This window comes from Oncorhynchus keta, chromosome 37 (genome assembly GCF_023373465.1).
Source record: "Oncorhynchus keta strain PuntledgeMale-10-30-2019 chromosome 37, Oket_V2, whole genome shotgun sequence".
NCBI lineage: Eukaryota > Metazoa > Chordata > Actinopteri > Salmoniformes > Salmonidae > Oncorhynchus > Oncorhynchus keta.
In genome coordinates this window covers 7,805,613-7,825,636 of record NC_068457.1, presented here as the reverse complement: position 1 = coordinate 7,825,636, position 20,024 = coordinate 7,805,613, and the positions used below count along the sequence as shown (strand labels likewise).

Genomic DNA, 20,024 nt, shown 5'->3' with positions numbered 1-20,024 from the left:
CAGTGAAACCCAGGCTACCTAAGTATGATTCTCAATCAGAGACAACTAATGACACCTGCCTCTGATTGAGAACCATACTAGGCCGAAACATAGAAATTCCCAAAACCTAGAAAAACAAACATAGACTGCCCACCCAACTCACGCCCTGACCATACTAACTAAATACAAAACACAAAAAATAAAGGTCAGAACGTGACACCGTCATTGAAAATAAGAATATGTTCTTAACTGACTTGCCTGGTTAAATAAAGGTTAAAAAAAATAAAATAAAATAAAAAACACAAAAATAGTCCAAACTGGTGAAGGGAAACGAAAAAAATAACTGTTTTTTAAAAAAATGAAAAAGTGCTGGCGCAGTGGTTAAGGGCGCTGGCGCAGTGGTTAAGGGCGCTGGCGCAGTGGTTAAGGGCGCTGGCGCAGTGGTTAAGGGCGCTGGCGCAGTGGTTAAGGGCGCTGGCGCAGTGGTTAAGGGCGCTGGCGCAGTGGTTAAGGGCGCTGGCGCAGTGGTTAAGGGCGCTGGCGCAGTGGTTAAGGGCGCTGGCGCAGTGGTTAAGGGCGCTGGCGCAGTGGTTAAGGGCGCTGTACTGCAGCACCAATTGTGCCACCAGAGACCCTGGGTTCGCGCCCAGGCTCTGTCGTAACCGGCCGCGACCGGGAGGTCCGTGGGGCGACGCACAATTGGACCAGCGTCATCTGGGTTAGGGAAGGCTTGCCCGGTAGGGATGTCCTTGTCTCATCGCGCACCAGCGACTCCTGTGGCGGGCCGGGCGCAGTGCACGCTAACCAAGGTTGCCAGGTGCACGGCGTTTCCTCCGACACATTGGTGCGGCTGGCTTCCGGGTGGATGCGCGCTGTGTTAAGAAGCAGTGCGTCTTGGTTGGGTTGTGTATCAGAGGACGCATGACTTTCAACCTTCGTCTCTCCCAATCCCGTACGGGAGTTGTAGCGATATGACAAGATACTTGCTACTAAACAATTGGATACCACGAAATTGGGGAGAAAAAGGGGTCAAATTAAACAAAAAGGACCAAAAAATATTTTTTAATGGAAAAGTGGTGCGTGCACGAGAAAGTCACGAGAGAGTTAGCTCTCGTTCCATTGCTTTTCTACAGACATAGGAATTCTCCAGTTGGAACATTATTGAACATTTATGATAAAAACATCCTAAATATTGATTCTATACTTAGTTTGACAAGTTTCTACGGGACCTGAACGCATGTTTGGATTTGTTTACCAAACGCGCTAACAAAATAAGCTATTTGGACATAAATGATGGACATTAACAAATCAAATATTTATCATGGAACTGGGATTCCTGGGAGTGCATTCTGATGAAGATCAAAGGTCAGTGAATATTTATAAATGCTATTTCTGACTAATGTTGACTACACAATATGGCGGATATCTTTTTGGCTGCTTTGTTGTCTGAACGCTATACTCAGATTATTGCATGGTTTGCTTTTTACGTAAAGTTTTTTTAAATCTGACACAGCGGTTGCATTAAGGAGAAGTATCTCTCTAATTCCATGTATAACACTTGTATTTTCATCAACATTTATGATGAGTATTTCTGTGAATTGATGTGGCTCTCTGCACAATTACTGCATGTTTTAGAATTACTGAACGTAAACGCACCAATGTAAAATTAGATTTTTTTATGTAAATATGCACTTTATCAAACAAAACATACATGTATTGTGTAACATATAGTCCTATGAGTGTCATCTGATGAAGATCAAAGGGTAGTGATTCATTTTCTCTCTGTTTGTGCTTTTTGTGACTCCTCTCTTTGGCTGGAGAAATGGGTGTGTTTTCTGTGAGTTGGCGGTGACCTAACAATCGTTTGTGGTGCATTTGCTGCAAAGCATTTTTTAAATCAGACACGGTGGCTGGATTAACGAGAATCTTAACTTTAAAATGGTGTAAAATACTTGTATGCTTGAGGAATTTTAATTATGAGATTTTTGTTGTTTTGAATTTGGCACCCTGCACTTTCACTGGCTGTTGGCGAGGTGGGACGCTACCGTCCAATATATCCCAGAGACACTGTTTCCATGCTTGTTCAATGAACCATAAACGTGTAATGTACATGCACCTGTGGAACAGTTATTACGACACTAGCAGCTTACAGACAATAGACAATTACGACCCAAGAGAGGCATTTTCACTAACTCTGAAAAACCACAGGTACGATGCGCAGGGTCCCTGCTCATCTGCGTGAACGTGCCTTAGGGATGCTGCAAGGAGGCATGAGGAATGCAGATGTGGCCAGGGCAATAAATTGCAATGTCTGTACTGTGAGACGCCTAAGACAGCGCTACAGGGAGACAGGACAGACAGCTGATCATCCTCGCAGTGGCAGACCACGTGTAACAACACCTGCACAGGATCGGTACATCGAACATCACACCTGCAGGACAAGTACAGGGTGGCAATAGGCTGAGAGAGGCTGGACTGAGGGCTTGTAGGCCTGTTGTAAGGTAGGTCCTCACCACACATCACCGGCAACAACGTCGCCTATGAGCACAAACCTTCCGTCGCTGGACCAGACAGGAATGGCAAAAAAGTGCTCTTCACTGACGAGTCGCGGTTTTGTCTCACCAGGGGTGATAGTCGGATTCGCATTTATCGTCTAAGGAATGAGCGTTACACCGAGCCCTATACTCTGGAGCGGGATCGAGTTGGAGGGTCCGTCATTGTCTGGGGCGGTGTGTCACAGCATCATCGGACAGAGCTTGTCAATGCAGGCAATCTCAACGCTGTGTGTTACAGGGAAGATGTTCTCATGTGGTACCCTTCCTGCAGGCTCATCCTGACAGGACCCTCCAGCATGACAATGCCACCAGCCATACTGCTCGTTCTGTGCGTGATTTCATGCAAGACAGAAATGTTGGATCGTAGGGTGAGGGCTTGGGCCATTCCCCCCCAGACATGTCCTGGAACTTGCAGGTGCCTTAGTGGAAGAGTGGGGTAACATCTCACAGCAAGAACTGGCATATCTGGTGCAGTCCATGAGGAGGAGATGCAGTGCAATACTTAATGCAGCTGGTGGCCACACCAAGATACTGACTGTTACTTTTCACTCACCCTTTGTTCAGGGACACATTATTCCAATTCTGTTAGTCACATGTCTGTGGAACTGTTCAGTTTATGTCTCAGTTGTTGAATCTTGTCATGTTCCTACAAATATTTACACATGTTAAGTTTGATGAAAATAAATGCAGTTGACAGTGAGGACGTTTCTTTTTTTGCTGAGTATGTATTTTCACCCCCTTTGCTATGAAGCGTCTAAATAAGATCTGGTGCAACCAATTAGCTTCAGAAGTCACATAATTCATTAAATAAAGTCCACCTGTGTGCAATCTAAGTGTCACATGATCTCAGTAAATATACACCTGTTCTGAAAGGCCCCAGAGTCTGCAACACCACTAGGTAAGGGACACCACCAAGCAAGCAGCACCATGAAGACCAAGGAGCTCTCCAAACAGGGCAGGGACAAAGTTGTGGAGAAGTACAGATCAGGGTTGGGTTATAAAAAAAATATCTGAAACATTGAACATCCCACGGAGCACCATTAAATCCATTATTAAAATAATTGAAAGAATATGTCACCACAGCAAACCCAACATCTCCCATCACCACAAGAACACAATCCCCACAGTGAAGAATGGTGGTCGCAGTTTGATTGTAGTGGCTTCCTTTCGTCTTTACCATAGCCACTGCCCAAGCCTGAAGCGGGGTTGTTTGGTACGCATACAGTCCACAGTCAAGGTTTCCAAACGGCCAAACATTCAATGATATCCAGGGATACGGTCCAACAAAAATGTTTATTCTTCTTATATCTAACAAATAAATGATTCTTCAATCAACTTAAAGCATAGATGACTTTATATGGAAAATACATATTATGACCTGTCTGTATGTCTGTATGTCTGCATGGACAAAAAACTATACCGCTCCCGCATCTAGCAAGGACTCCCTCTCCCGAAGGCCCAACTTCCTGCCTTTATCCTAACACACTTACCACAATACAATGAACAGGCAAGAGGGGAGGCCAAATGGCCGAGTTACACTAACAACAAATTAATATATCTCAATCGGGTAAATATAAATCATAAAGGTACGTACCTAGTATTTCATCATTTACATTAATATTTAATATATTTACACAAATATACATGGAGCTCCATATGTTCGGTCTTTTATACAAATATGTCCAAATCGGCTCTAACAATCATGCTGTGGGGATGTTATTCATCGGCAGGGACTGGGAAACTGGTCAGAATGGAAGGAATGATGGGTGGTGCTAAACACAGGAAAATTCTTGAGGGACACCTGTTTCAGTCTTCCAGATATTTGAGATTGGGATGAGGTTCACCTTCAAGCAGGACAATAACCCTACGCATACTGCTAAACAACACTTGATTGGTTTAAGGGGAAACATTTAAATGTCTTGGAATGGCCTTGTCAAAGCCCAGGCCTCAATCCAATTGAGAATCTGTAGTATTACTTAAAAATCGCTGTACACCAGTGGAAGCCATCCAACTTGAAGGAGCTGGAGCAGTTTCACCTTGGAGAACGGGCAAAAATCCCAGTGGCTAGATGTGCCAAGCTTATAGAGACATACCCCAAGAGACTTGCAGCTGTAATTGCTGCAAAGGGTGGCTCTACAAAGTATTGACTTTGGGGGGGGGTTGAGTAGTTATGCACGCACAAGTTCTGTTTTAAATAAATAAAAAATATTTAGCATCTTCAAAGTGGTAGGCATATTGTGTAAATCAAATTACACAAAAAAAAAAAAATAATTACAGGTTGTAAGGCAACAAAATAGGAAAAATGCCAAGGGGGTGAATACTTTTGCAAGCTACTGTAAAAACTGGTGCATTGGCATTTTACCTGTCATATATCAGCACGCTTGCGCTCAGATGGGCGGGGTGGAAATATTTGAGGTGTGTGCTGCTAATTTCAGGCAGTGCTGATGGGGATATTTATGTCCAAACAAAAGCTTTAGCAGAAACGAAGTTGGTTATGGCATGAATTTTGACAGCGGAAACGCAGCCTATCCACACTGCCCATATACACATGGAGTAAGAGTAACCTAATGTGCTTTTGGTGCCTGTATTCTTCATATTTAGAAACATAACCTAATGTTTCTTCCCTATGATATTTGAGAGGGGAGGTTAAATCTTTTTTGTGTCTGCCCAATGCAATCGCAAAGTACTCAATGCAATGTAAATGTAAATGTACTCAAGACTGTCAACAAAGGGATTGGCTCTTGAGACCGTTTGGAAATAAATGTTAATCACCAAAGCTTTATTCAAATATCAAGGTTGGGCCTCCCAGGTGGCGCAGTGGTCTAGGGCACTGCATCGCAGCGCCAGCTGTGCCACCAGAGAGTGCACAGTGTTTCCTCCAACACATTGGTGTGGCTGGCTTCCGGGTTGGATGCAGTGCGGCTTGGTTGGGTTATGTTTCGGAGTACGCATGACTTTCAACCTTCGTCTCTCCCGAGCCCGTACGGGAGTTGTAGCGATGAGACAAGATATTAACTACTAATAATTGGATACTACGAAATTGTGGAGAAAAGGGGGTAAAATTTATTTAAAATAAAAAATATATAATGTTGGAGAGGAGTAAAACAGTGAGCCGACTTTTTAACTATGCGTTGTAGGCAGGGCCACATTATTTTAGCCAAGCAGGCCCCATTTTGGATGTGCGTAAAACCCTCCATCGTCTGCATTGTTTTAATATTATACACCCTTGGCAGAAAATTATTGGTTTAGTTTTGTTTAGAATTTGTTAGGCCATATCAAAAACTAATTTAATCTTGTTTGACAATGTTTGGCATGTCCATGCTCAGCCATAATGCAATTTACAGTAGGCCTAGCCCCTATATCAGTGTGAATGCTGTTGCAGACATACAATTACTTAACAATGTGGACTGCAAATGTGTTCAAGTTTGGCCTACATTTTGTTATTTCGTTTCTGTAAGCCATTTAAACTATAAATTGACTAACATTGGAATTAGATTTGATTCCAAAGCAATACATAAGACCATAAATACACAACCTGAAGCAACCATATTTAGCCGTGGATCACGTCCTGATTGTCCAGTTGAGGGTCACACCCACAAGTTGTTAATTTATCAAAACCCATCCATTTTGCACCAACGTCAGCAATAATGCGCCAATAATTGTGATCGTGAAAATAACAAAAATATTTGAACCTATAGTGCTACCGCCTGCGCTTAGAGTTACCATTGTGTTAGGTTTGTTACAATAGTCCCTAATGTTACGCAAAGAATAAGTATCAAGCTTCATGCCACACAAATCAAATCAGATTGACCCTGCTCAGATTCACCTGCTAACAGCTCAATGATATTTACAATAGCAAGTGTGTCGGCAACTACTAGGACAATAGCCTCAGTGTTTTAGTGGATCATTAGTGGAGCTAGTCTGGGTACCAGACTGGTAACCCGGCGTCAGTGGAGCATCATCGTGTTACAAATGGGCATCTTGCTCTGCTTCATCAAAGTCAGGCTTACACTATCAATAGGGGTCTGGCTTTAACAATGGCCCATGACAGAGAAAAAAAAAAGTCCATTTGTTTAAAACAAATAGTCAAGCTGTAATCTCAATGCCAGACACAGGGCCAGCCTCTACATTCCGTGAGTGGTACTGTATGGGTACCAGAACGATACAACCACACTTGATAGTGGTGTAAAATAGAACAATTGAGAAAGAGATAATCAAATGTACAAGTCTAAATTAATTGTGAATTATAACGAAAAGCTGTGTGTGTGTTTGGCTCAACGCACGCACACACACACACACACACACACAGTCGAGGGTACTCAGTGTTACCTTGTGGGAGCAGAGAAACGGATTTAGGCTTACACAGATCATCTCTCACACATCAAAACAAGAACCCAACTGTAGCACATCTAATCTCCAGGCATAGCACGAATACTTCCCTTGAAAAACAGGTTTCACCTGTGGGAAGACCTGCACATTTTTCTCCCTGAGCAGGTGCATAGCACAGTTGTAGGAGAGTGAAGTTTCCCTTTGGTACATATATATGATCACCTTCCCATCCCCCAATCCAAACCTTAACCATTAGTGGGTAAAATACCAAAAGTGAACCCGGATCAGCATATCAGGGCAACCTCACCAGCCAACCTTCAGGAATGGAGACTGCCGATTGGCTCTCTCCCAGTGACAGAGGAATTAAAGGAAACACCCATAACACTAGAGAGACCTGACTGCTCATTCAAATCACTCGGTGCATATTACTACGCATCAGGATTTAGCCTAATTGGCAGTATTTCAGCTAGCTCTCTTGATATATGCATACTCCCATCTGGTTAGTATGTAGATGATTTTGCCAAACATCTCAAGGCACTTAAAAAAAAAATGGAATTATTATCTTGCCTAGTTTCTACCACTCTTCCTTAATCCTGTCTCATTACGTGACACTTCAAGAGAGTACATTGAAAAACAAAATCAGGACAGAAAAATCTGTCTTAAATTCTTGTTGTCAAACTCCATAAATTCCCATGTGTCATGGACATTCACATTTCCTGGGCCCCCGTTCAAACCAACGGGACATGTGGCAATGGTGGATCAGTCAACACAATAGAATTAGGCCTAACAGTGACAGTCAGAAGGTACATTTCGGCAAATTACACCGCTAAGTCGCCCATTTGAAGCGATATCTCGAGAGCGTTGAAGCGCATAACGATTAGTGAAGCGCTTCGTTGCTAAATTCGGGGCGCTGGTTTTTCACACTTTAATCCTCCCAACACAATTACACAGCTGAAGGGAAATGTGTTGGATTAGCGTAAGAGAAGAAAAAGAATTAATGAACAAGCCAATAGAAAGCTATAGAGTACCTCAGAGGAGGTACAAGAGAAAGGGAACTGTAATGAACATAGCACTTCAATGTATTATTAGAAGGGAGAGGAACAGCAGCATAGGAAGTAGTGCTTTGCTCTAGCTACAGTACATAGGAAGTAGTGCTTTGCTCTAGCTACAGTACATAGGAAGTAGTGCTTTGCTCTAGCTACAGTACATAGGAAGTAGTGCTTTGCTCTAGCTACAGTACATAGGAAGTAGTGCTTTGCTCTAGCTACAGTACATAGGAAGTAGTGCTTTGCTCTAGCTACAGTAGCTATAGTACATAGGAAGTAGTGCTTTGCTCTAGCTACAGTACATAGGAAGTAGTGCTTTGCTCTAGCTACAGTACATAGGAAGTAGTGCTTTGCTCTAGCTACAGTAGCTACAGTACATAGGAAGTAGTGCTTTGCTCTAGCTACAGTAGCTACAGTACATAGGAAGTAGTGCTTTGCTCTAGCTACAGTAGCTACTGTACATAGGAAGTAGTGCTTTGCTCTACATACAGTAGCTACAGTACATAGGAAGTAGTGCTTTGCTCTAGCTACAGTAGCTACAGTACATAGGAAGTAGTGCTTTGCTCTAGCTACAGTAGCTACAGTACATAGGAAGTAGTGCTTTGCTCTACATACAGTAGCTACTGTACATAGGAAGTAGTTCTTTGCTCTCGCTACAGTAGCTACTGTACATAGGAAGTAGTGCTTTGCTCTAGCTACAGTAGCTACTGTACATAGGAAGTAGTGCTTTGCTCTACATACAGTAGCTACAGTACATAGGAAGTAGTGCTTTGCTCTAGCTACAGTACATAGGAAGTAGTGCTTTGCTCTAGCTACAGTACATAGGAAGTAGTGCTTTGCTCTACATACAGTAGCTACTGTACATAGGAAGTAGTGCTTTGCTCTAGCTACAGTAGCTACTGTACATAGGAAGTAGTGCTTTGCTCTACATACAGTAGCTACAGTACATAGGAAGTAGTGCTTTGCTCTAGCTACAGTAGCTACAGTACATAGGAAGTAGTGCTTTGCTCTAGCTACAGTACATAGGAAGTAGTGCTTTGCTCTAGCTACAGTAGCTACTGTACATAGGAAGTAGTGCTTTGCTCTAGCTACAGTAGCTACTGTACATAGGAAGTAGTGCTTTGCTCTACCTACAGTAGCTACTGTACATAGGAAGTAGTTCTTTGCTCTCGCTACAGTAGCTACTGTACATAGGAAGTAGTGCTTTGCTCTAGCTACAGTAGCTACAGTACATAGGAAGTAGTGCTTTGCTCTAGCTACAGTAGCTACAGTACATAGGAAGTAGTGCTTTGCTCTAGCTACAGTAGCTACAGTACATAGGAAGTAGTGCTTTGCTCTAGCTACAGTAGCTACTGTACATAGGAAGTAGTGCTTTGCTCTACCTACAGTAGCTACTGTACATAGGAAGTAGTGCTTTGCTCTCGCTACAGTAGCTACTGTACATAGGAAGTAGTGCTTTGCTCTAGCTACAGTAGCTACTGTACATAGGAAGTAGTGCTTTGCTCTACATACAGTAGCTACTGTACATAGGAAGTAGTGCTTTGCTCTAGCTACAGTAGCTACAGTACATAGGAAGTAGTGCTTTGCTCTAGCTACAGTAGCTACTGTACATAGGAAGTAGTGCTTTGCTCTACCTACAGTAGCTACTGTACATAGGAAGTAGTGCTTTGCTCTCGCTACAGTAGCTACTGTACATAGGAAGTAGTGCTTTGCTCTAGCTACAGTAGCTACTGTACATAGGAAGTAGTGCTTTGCTCTCGCTACAGTAGCTACTGTACATAGGAAGTAGTGCTTTGCTCTCGCTACAGTAGCTACTGTACATAGGAAGTAGTGCTTTGCTCTAGCTACAGTAGCTACTGTACATAGGAAGTAGTGCTTTGCTCTACATACAGTAGCTACTGTACATAGGAAGTAGTGCTTTGCTCTAGCTACAGTAGCTACTGTACACAGGAAGTAGTGCTTTGCTCTACATACAGTAGCTACTGTACATAGGAAGTAGTGCTTTGCTCTAGCTACAGTAGCTACTGTACATAGGAAGTAGTGCTTTGCTCTAGCTACAGTAGCTACTGTACATAGGAAGTAGTGCTTTGCTCTAGCTACAGTAGCTACTGTACATAGGAAGTAGTGCTTTGCTCTAGCTACAGTAGCTACTGTACATAGGAAGTAGTGCTTTGCTCTAGCTACAGTAGCTACTGTACATAGGAAGTAGTGCTTTTCTCTAGCTACAGTACAGACAGTGAAAATGGTTATAGAAGTGTCTGCACAACAACGTAAAAAGGATATTGGAGAATGCTTGAGTTTGTGAGAAACCCGTAAAAGACTTTGGATGCCCACTTTACGAACAGCAACAACTTTATGAGAGAGGAAAATGCCACGCTGTCAAATGTCAACACAAGGCTGGTTACAATTGACACTGGTTTATTCGACAAAAGCAATGTCTCCCCAAATTGTTTGGGATCCGTTCGACAGGAGTGCAGTTATTTGGTTTATTTATCGCGACAAATGATGGAAACTGTGATTCTCAAATTTGTTAGGCGGGGCACGTGATGTCCACACATAACTGTGAAGCTCCACTTCACATTTTATTCTGCTAAATCAATGTTTCAACTATAAATAGAATGTTTCCTTGCAGGATCCTTGTACTGACTTTCAAGAAATGCTAAATTGCATCGCCTTGCGTTTCTGGTCACCATCCAATTATTACAGATCTCCAGGAGTGCAAGTTTCACCATGGCATGAGAATTATTAGAATAATGGCAAATATTACTCAATTTGCATTCTATGCTTGCTGGCTTTTGCGGGCGACCTGAGACATGAAACATAGGTGGGAGGGCATACAAGCTGTTGCCAATTTAATCATGCAGAATTTGCCTAAATGGGTAATGGAAACACTTCAACCACTTTTTTTCTAGACAATTGTTTTATATATATTTTTTTTTAGGTGTGACGTCATTACTTCCAGCTGTTTTTATAAACACAAGATTGTTAAATGGAAATGCACCATAACAGACATTGTGGATGGAAATGCGTATTGACCCAGGATTGTGGTTGTCTAGACCCCTGTTGCAACCTGCCCTGTTTGGAACTGCGAGGAGTAAGAGCGTAACCTACATTGTTACCATGACAAAGACCAAAGCCGGCGGGAGTACCGTTGAGGACAGTGGTATCCTAAGGTGAAGGATCTTTAAAAAATAATAATAAAGTATTACACATGCAGTTGTTACAACAAGAAAAAAGCAACAAGAAAATAGTGTTTTGTCCAAATACTGGTGGAGTCAACTAATAAAAGAATGGACAACCTAACCAGAGCGGCCCAGAACCTGAAGAGCAGTTTCCCCAGGGTCAGCTCGTTGAGTTTAAAACAAGAGAATGGCAAGATGAAAGCAATCTGTAAGTCATTGAGAAGGGGCATCAGTTCTGTATGTGAATCCATGATAACAATGACAGAGAAATCTGATGAGCTCAAGGGACAATCACAGCAGAACAACATGATTGTGTACAGATTCTCCACGTGAGACCTGGACAGACTGATTACCAGGACGTGTACTCAAAGCATGAGCGGACCAACTGGCAAGTGTCTTCGCTGACATTTTCAACCTCTCTCTGGCCGACTCTGTAATACCGACATGTTTCAAACAGACCACCATAGTCCCTGTGCCCAAGAAAGCGAAGGCAACACGGGGCGGCAGCGTAGCCTAGTGGTTAGAGCGTTGTACTAGTAACCGGAAGGTTGTGAGTTCAAACCCCCGAGCTGACAAGGTACAAATCTGTCGTTCTGCCCCTGAACAGGCAGTTAACCCACTGTTCCTAGGCCATCATTGAAAATCAGAATGTGTTCTTAACTGACTTGCCTGGTTAAATAAAGGTAAAATTTAAAAAATGTAAAAAACATGCCTAAATGATTACCTCCCCGTAGCACTCACATCAGTAGCCATGAACTGCTTTGAAAGGCTGGTGTTGCTACAGATGCTGGTTCAATACCCGTGCCAGCCTCGACTGGCTGTAGGTTGTGTGTTTCTCTCTCTCTAAAAACAGAAACTCATTCTAAATAACAAACTGGCTTTATTTACAAATTAGTAACAATGTCTCAACCCATGTTCAAGAATGGCCTTTTTCCTCGCTAATTTTACATTATTTATAAACAAAATCTCCAAAATATATATATATATATATATTTTTTGAATTTTTTTTTTTAAATAAAGCTAATATTATTAATTTAGAATTATATAAAAGCCCCTTGGATATTCTCACAAATATATTATTAACCCTGTTATAAGCAGGACAATATATATTGGTCATGGCTCCCGAGTGGCGCGCAATGGGATTGCCTTGCAGTTCAACTTTCAAAGCAGAATTACTTTCCCATTGTTCCTCAACTGTAGTGTATGATATACCATTTTCTAGTGCCGAGTCTCTACTTTTATCCAATGTAAAAAACACAATTTCAAATTTTCCTACATAAGACCAAATTGAGCCGGTCGGTCACATATATAATTCCTTCTACGCGTTCTCCTCCTTTTACCTTCAGTGCACAACACATCAGCTGTCTGTGAACAGGTGAAAAAACCTTTCCAAGCCAAACCTTCACATCATGACAGCTAACCACTACACAGAGCCTACATTGTCATCATGTCATAGTCAACTTGAACTAAGGCGTTAGTAAACCCGCTACAATCATGCAGTACAGTGTACAGTCAGAAATCAGTTTAGCAGTTACACAGGCGGGCCACGATGGTAATAAATTAATAAAACCAAAAGCTTACCTCGACTAGGAAGAGTTCCAGTGTTGTGCCGGGTGTTTGAGTAGGCTAAACTAGCTAGCTGCATTTGCTAGCTAAGTGAATATACAATGCTCAAAAAAATAAAGGGAACACTTAAACAACACAATGTAACTCCAAGTCAATCACACTTCTGTGAAATCAAACTGTCCACTTAGGAAGCAACACTGATTGACAAGAAATTTCACATGCTGTTGTGCAAATGGAATAGACAACAGGTGGAAATTATAGGCATTTAGCAAGACACCCCCAATAAAGGAGTGGTTCTGCAGGTGGGGACCACAGAGCACTTCTCAGTTCCTATGCTTCCTGGCTGATGTTTTGGTCACTTTTGAATGCTGGTGGTGCTTTCACTCTAGTGGTAGCATGAGACGGAGTCTACAACCCACACAAGTGGCTCAGGTCGTGCAGCTCATCCAGGATGGCACATCAATGCGAGATGTGGCAAGAAGGTTTGCTGTGTCTGTCAGCGTAGTGTCCAGAGCATGGAGGCGCTACCAGGAGGCAGGCCAGTACATCAGGAGACGTGGAGGAGGCCATAGGAGGGCAACAACCCAGCAGCAGGACCGCTACCTCCGCCTTTGTGCAAGGAGGAGCAGGAGGAGCACTGCCACAAATGTGCATGTGTCTGCTCAAACGGTCAGAAACAGACTCCATGAGGGTGGTATGAGGGCCCGACGTCCACAGGTGGGGGTTGTGCTTACAGCCCAACACCGTGCAGGACGTTTGGCATTTGCCAGAGAACACCAATATTGGCAAATTCTTGTTTTAAGGACATTACATCAAAGTTGGATCCGTCTGTAGTGTGGTTTTCCACTTTAATTTTGAGTGTGACTCCAAATCCAGACCTCCATGTGTTGATACATTTGATTTCCATTGATAATTTTTGTGTGATTTTCTTGTCAGCACATTCAACTATGTAAAGAAAAAAGTATTTAATAAGAATATTTCATTCATTCAGATCTAGGATGTGTTATTTTAGTGTTCCCTTTATTTTTTTTTAGCAGTGTATATAGCTTGCCATCTCTTGCTTACTTCTCCTTAATTTTGGAAGAAATTAATTTGTTAACTGTTCAACTATTGCCTCTCTCTCAACTACTTACCACATTTTACACACTGCAGTGCTAGCTAGCTGTAGCTTATGCTTTCAGTACTAGATTAATTCTCAGATCCTTTGATTGGGTGGAAAACATGTCAATTCATGCTGCAAGAGCTCTGACAGGAGGACGTCCTCCAGAAGTTGTCATAATTACTGTGCAAGTCTATGGAATGGGTTAAGAACCATGAGCCTCCCGAGGTTTTGTATTGAAGTCAATGTACCCAGTGGAGGACAGAAGCTAGCTGTGTGTGCTGCTGAGGCTACTATTGACATTCATTGCAGAAAAGTGTGTTTTAATCAATTATTTGGTGACAAGTGAATATATTTAGTATATTATATTTGTTTCACAATTTATATTTTCATGAAGTTCACTGAGGAAGATGGTCCTCCCCTTCCTCCTCTGAGGAGCCTCCACTGCTCAAAAAATATATAATATTGATGGACACATAGCTACAGAGAACTCATGGCTGTCTGAGTCTTACCCTATTGGCACGGGCTATGGCTATAACCTGAGTGGCACGGACAAACCATGCAGCTACACTACCTTCCCTTTTCCACTGAGAGAGGGTGACTGACGTTCCTCTGTGTGCCTTCACACAGACCCAGGATATCTCTGTTTAAGCCAAGGACACCGGACATTGTCTATGAATGCTGTCACACCAATGGCAGGCAATTAGAGAGCTGCAAAGTTCATGGTTTACGATAGAGTGGATCCTCGCCAGCCAACCCCTTGATTGTTCCTAGGATGAATCTCACTAGACGCAGGTAATTTCACTTTGTGGGACCCTGGGTTTGTTTTGATCATGTCCGAGGGATTTCTAGGTCAGTGAGATGTGTTTCACACATAATTGGCCACAAAGAGGCTTCTACTAATTCTACCAATTGAAGCCAGACATAATTTAGTCAAGGGTAGCTAGGCAGCGACATATTGTAAGTCCCTGAGTTTTTTTCCCATGTGACCTGACCAGGACAAACTCAGGCAGGGTCCTATAACCAATGACAGGGGGAAAACTTGCCTGGATGTTGGCCTGCAACTGAAATCCAGTGTGCGTCCCAAATGGCACCCGATTTCCTATATAGTTCACTACTATAGCTCACTACTTTTTCAACTTAGGGCCTTGTCAAAAGTAGTGCACTTTATAGGGAAAAGGATGCCATTTGGGACGCAAACCCAGTCAGCCCAGGGCCTGGGGAGAACTGGCAGATGAGAGCCCACCAACGCAGGTGGGTGCCTGGGTGGAAGCTCTAATGGGAAGCCATCCATCCCCACTGCCTGCCTGGCATAACCCTGTCCATCACCGGCCTCCTGCCACCGCGCCAGGGAAAAACCAGCTGATAACACTGAGCTGTCAGCCACCCTAATCCCCCATCAAGCAGAGGACAAAGGCTGTTGTCCGCCACACAGGCTAGGCGAAACGATGCAGAGCACATCAAACAGAGTCCCACCTGCACAGGGAGATACTGACCGTTTCAACAGAGCCACATAGAACATCTCTTGACAGCTGCATGCTAGCTGGGGCACATGATACTCATATAGACCACTAACACCTGAAGAACGTGATTAAAAGTTATTTACAATGTGTCCCGTTGATTTGTAGCCTGGCATATACACTCTGTTCAGAATAATAACATGGTGGTTTCAAGTATCTGTATCTATGGCTTGGAAATTTTGCAACGAAATCCAGTTTCTATTGGACAAATGCAGGTAAGTCCCTCCTCGTTTCGTACCATTTGCTTCCGCTTGGTTAATGGTAAACGGTTTCCGTTTCAAGAGTTAATGAATATAGCCTAATGTAGGAAAATATGTAGTAGACTATTGTTTAAAAATTAAATAAATAATCATTAAAATGACAAACAACCCGGATTAAAAGGGAGGGTATAAAAACAAACGTCAGCCAAAGTAAAATACGTCAATATATTTCAAAAGAGCCCATTTTGCTTACCTGTTCCAGAATCTTTCGATACCTCTGGTTGGCTTGGTCTACCAACTCCCGAACTGTCCATTCTCCTTTACACGGAACGACCACTGCAGTTGCTCCAAAAGTTACAGTGACTTTCATGTTGTCCTTGTAATCCGAAAAAAAGTTATTTGAAGAACAGCCTTCTTTGATAATCTGTATATTCCTCTGATTCCTTCACATGCGAGAGGCTGCGAAACGCTTGATACCGCACAAGCCTCAACCGAAACCGGAGCAAAGATGTCACTGGACAAATTTACAATGACAAAATGACACGCGTGCATTAAAAAGTACTACTCAAAACTACAATTTACGATAATAAAAAACATTTGCTTTTCTCAATTATCGGTCAAATTAATAAACGAAGTAGCCTTCATTGTTTTGTCGGCTGAACTATACCTGTTGGTCATTGCACTGACATCCGGAAGTTGATCAACATAAATCACGTCATGGTAGGTTTCCACTAGTTACCACAAACACAAAGTCAAAATTGGCTATTGTCCTATCGTAAAAATGTATCAAAATAAAAATGAATTTACGGTTAGGGAAAGGTTAGCAGTGTGGTTAGGTCTAAAATCAGATTTTAAGGAGATACATTTTTGAAATGGGCATGGTTTATGACTGTGGCTGTGGTAACTAGTGATGACCCAATGTTAGGCTGTTGATAAACGTATCAACGATTGCTTCGAATATTTATCTTCTCAAAGATTCAACTTCGTAGTCTTTCCTACTTTAAGCCATTTTCTTTTTAACATGACAATGATCGTAAACTATGTAGAGCCAGTTTACCATAAACCCTGCTTTGATTTTATACCCTAAAAATATACAAGTTCAAAGCGGCATCATGCTTACCAAACAACCACGAGCAAATCACTGCCTAAACTTTGTTAAAGGGCCAATACGTCATTTATGGCGAGGGATTGAGAGTTTAACATGCTCACCACTGCCATATAAAGTCAAAAGAAAAAACCTAAAGGAGGAAAGATCACTAGAAATGAACTGGGTTTAATCTGTGGATTCATTGTCGGGGGCATAACCTTGTGCATTTCAGGTTAAAAAAAAGAAAAACTCAACGTTTCTATCCCAGGACAAATTAGCTAGCAACCGCAGGCTCGCTAGCTAAATTGCCATAAATGTATAATGATTTTCAACCTGTCCCCAAATAATATAGTTGGTTCAGAATTTGTTTTGATATTTCAACCTGCGTGTCCTGATCATGTCTGGTGGGGTGGACAAAATCAACAAGCTTGTGTAACGGCTAGCTAGTTAGCGGTGGTGCGTGCTAAATAGTGTTTCAATTGGTGACTTCACTTGCTCTGAGACCTTGAAGTAGTGGTTCCCCTTGCTCTGCAAGAGCTGTGGCTTTTGTGGAGCGATGGGTAACGATGCTTCGTGGGTGACTGTTAGTCTGTGTGCAGAGGGTCCCTGGTTCGCGCCCGGGTAGGGGCGAGGGGATGTTTTTAAAGTTATACTGCTCTATTGATGCTGTTGACCCGGATCACTGGTTGCTGCGGAAAAGGAGGGGTGAGTGTAACGGCTAGCGAGTTAGCAGTGGTGCACGCTAGATAGAGGTTATTATTATTATTTACCTTTATTTAACTAGGCAAGTCAGTTAAGAACAAATTCATATTTTCAATGACGGCCTAGGAACAGTGGGTTAACTGCCTGTTCATGGGCAGAACGACAGATTTGTACCTTGTCAGCTCGGGGATTTGAACTTGCAACCTTCCGGTTACTAGTCCAACACTCCAATTCAATTGGTGACTTCACTTGCTCTGAGACCTTGAAGTAGTGGTTCCCCTTGCTCTGCAAGAGCCTTTGGCATTTGTGGAGCGATGGGTAACGATGCTTCGTGGGTGAGGGTATGGGCGAGGGGACGGATTAAAGTTATACTGTTACACGTGTGATGGCACATGCGGGCGAGTGGTGTGGTCACCATGTAATTCCAACACATAGCCATGGTATTCAAGCCTCAACCTTCGACTAAGAGATTTGTTGATATGGAATATTTTTGTTTAGGTTATTAAATTCATTCCTCAAGCAAGCCAACTTTGCTAATTTGAAATCCCTGAAAATGTCTGTTTAATTTTGTGAGATGGAATGTTATTACTTAATCTTAAATTCAGGTTTTTTGCATCTTCTAACTGCTAAGTAGGAAATGTCGCCATATCGTCAATTATCAAGGAACCTACCAGGTACAACCCTAAATCTGTAAACACGAGCGCCCTCATAGATATCATCCTGACCAACCTGCCCACGAAATACACCTCTGCTGTCTTCAACCAGGATCTCAGCGATCATTGCCTCATTGGCTGCGTCCGTAATGGGTCCGCGGTCAAACAATCACCCCTCATCACTGTCAAACGCTCCCTGAAGCACTTCAAAGAGGCATTTCTAATCAACCTGGCCCGAGTATCCTGGAAGGATATTGACCTCATTCAGTCAGAGGATGCCTGGTTATTCTTTAAAAGTGCTTTCCTCGCCATCTTAAATAAGCATGCCCCATTCAAAAAATGTAGAACTAAGAACATAAATAGCCCTTGGTTCACTCCAGACTTGACTGCCCTTGACCAGCACAAAAACATCCTGTGGCGTACTACATTTGCATTGAATAGCCCCTGCGATATGCAACTTTTCAGGGAAGTTGGGAACCAATGTACACAGCCAGTTAGGAAAGCAAAGGCTAGCTTTTTCAAACAAAAATTTGCATCCCGTAGCACAAACTCCAAATATATCTGGGAAACTGTAAAGTCCATGGAGAATAAGAGCACCTCCTCCCAGCTGCCCACTGCACTGAGGCTAGGAAACACTGTCACCACCGGTAAATCTACTATAATTGAGAATTTCAAGAAGCATTTTTTCTATGGCTGGCCATGCTTTCCACCTGGCTACCCCTACCAAGGTCAACCGCTCTGCACCCCCCACAGCAACTTGCCCAATCCTACCCATTTCTCCGTCACCCTAATCCAGATAGCTGATGCTCTGAAAGAGCTGCAAAATCTGGACCCCTACAAATCAGCTAGGCTAGACAATCTGGACCCTCTCTTTCTAAAATTATCCGCCGCAATTGCCGCAAACTATCATCTCGAAAACAAGACGTTTATTCTTTCAGTGAAATACGGAACCGTTCTGTATTTTATCTAACGGGTGGCATCCATAGGTCTAAATATTCCTGTTACATTGCACAACCTTCAATGTTGTCTCATAATTATGTAACATTCTGGCAAATTAGGCGGCCCAAACTATTGCATATACCCTGACTCTGCGTGCAATGAACGCAAGAGAAGTGACACAATTTCACCTGGTTAATATTGCCTGCGAACCTGGATTTCTTTTAGCTAAATATGCAGGTTTAAAAGTATTTACTTCTGTGTATTGATTTTAAGAATGGCATTGGTGGTTATGGTTAGGTATACTTTGGAGCAACGACAGTCCTTTTTCGCGAATGCGCACTGCATTGATTATATGCAACGCAGGACACGCTAGATAAACTAGTAATATCATCAACCATCTGTAGTTATAACTAGTGATTATTATTGATTTATTGATTGTTTTTCACAAGATAAGTTTAATCCTAGCTAGCAATTTACCTTGGCTTCTTACCGCATTCGTGTAACAGGCGGGCTCCTCGTGAGGCAGGTGGTTAGAGCGTTGGACTAGTTAACCGTAAGGTTAGATTGAAGATTGAATCCCCGAGCTGACAAGGTAAAAATCTGTCGTTCTTCCCCTGAACAAGGCAGTTAACCCACCGTTCCTAGGCCGTCATTGAAAGTAAGAATGTGTTCTTAACTCACTTGCCTAGTTAAATAGTCCAAAATGACCGATTTCCGATTGTTATGAAAACTTGAAATCGGCCCTAATTAAATCGGCCATTCCGATTAATCGGAACGAGCTTCAATGCCATACAACTCTCCTTCCGTGGCCTCCAACTGCTCTTAAATGCCAGTAAAACTAAATGCATGCTCTTCAACTGATCGCTACCCGCACCTGCCCGCCTGTCTAGCATCACTGCTCTGGATGGTTCTGACTTAGAATATGTGGACAACTACAAATACCTAGGTGTCTGGTTAGACTGTAAACTCTCCTTCCAGACTCACATTAAGCATCTCCAATCCAAAATTAAATCTAGAATAGGCTTCCTATTCCGCAACAAAGCATCCTTCACTCATGCTGCCAAACATACCCTCGTAAACTGACTATCCTTCTGATCCTTTACTTCAGCGATGTCATTTACAAAATAGCCTCCAACACTCCAACACAAATTGGATGCAGTATATCAC

At 42.6% G+C, this 20,024-nt stretch overlaps 1 protein-coding gene across 1 annotated transcript in view; it reads right to left on the bottom strand.

Moving 5' to 3' along the window:
- Positions 1-16,683, bottom strand: part of LOC118369969 (partitioning defective 3 homolog B-like) — a 174,116-nt gene extending 157,433 nt beyond the window's left edge. The window contains exons 1-2 of the mRNA XM_052499048.1: positions 16,597-16,683; positions 15,730-15,852 (exon numbers count right to left, since the gene is read on the bottom strand). Of these exons, the coding sequence (XP_052355008.1) occupies positions 15,730-15,846 (117 nt within the window). The 5' untranslated portion in view covers positions 15,847-15,852; positions 16,597-16,683. The remainder of the gene's footprint in view (positions 1-15,729; positions 15,853-16,596) is intronic.
- Between the last annotated feature and the right edge of the window lie 3,341 nt (positions 16,684-20,024).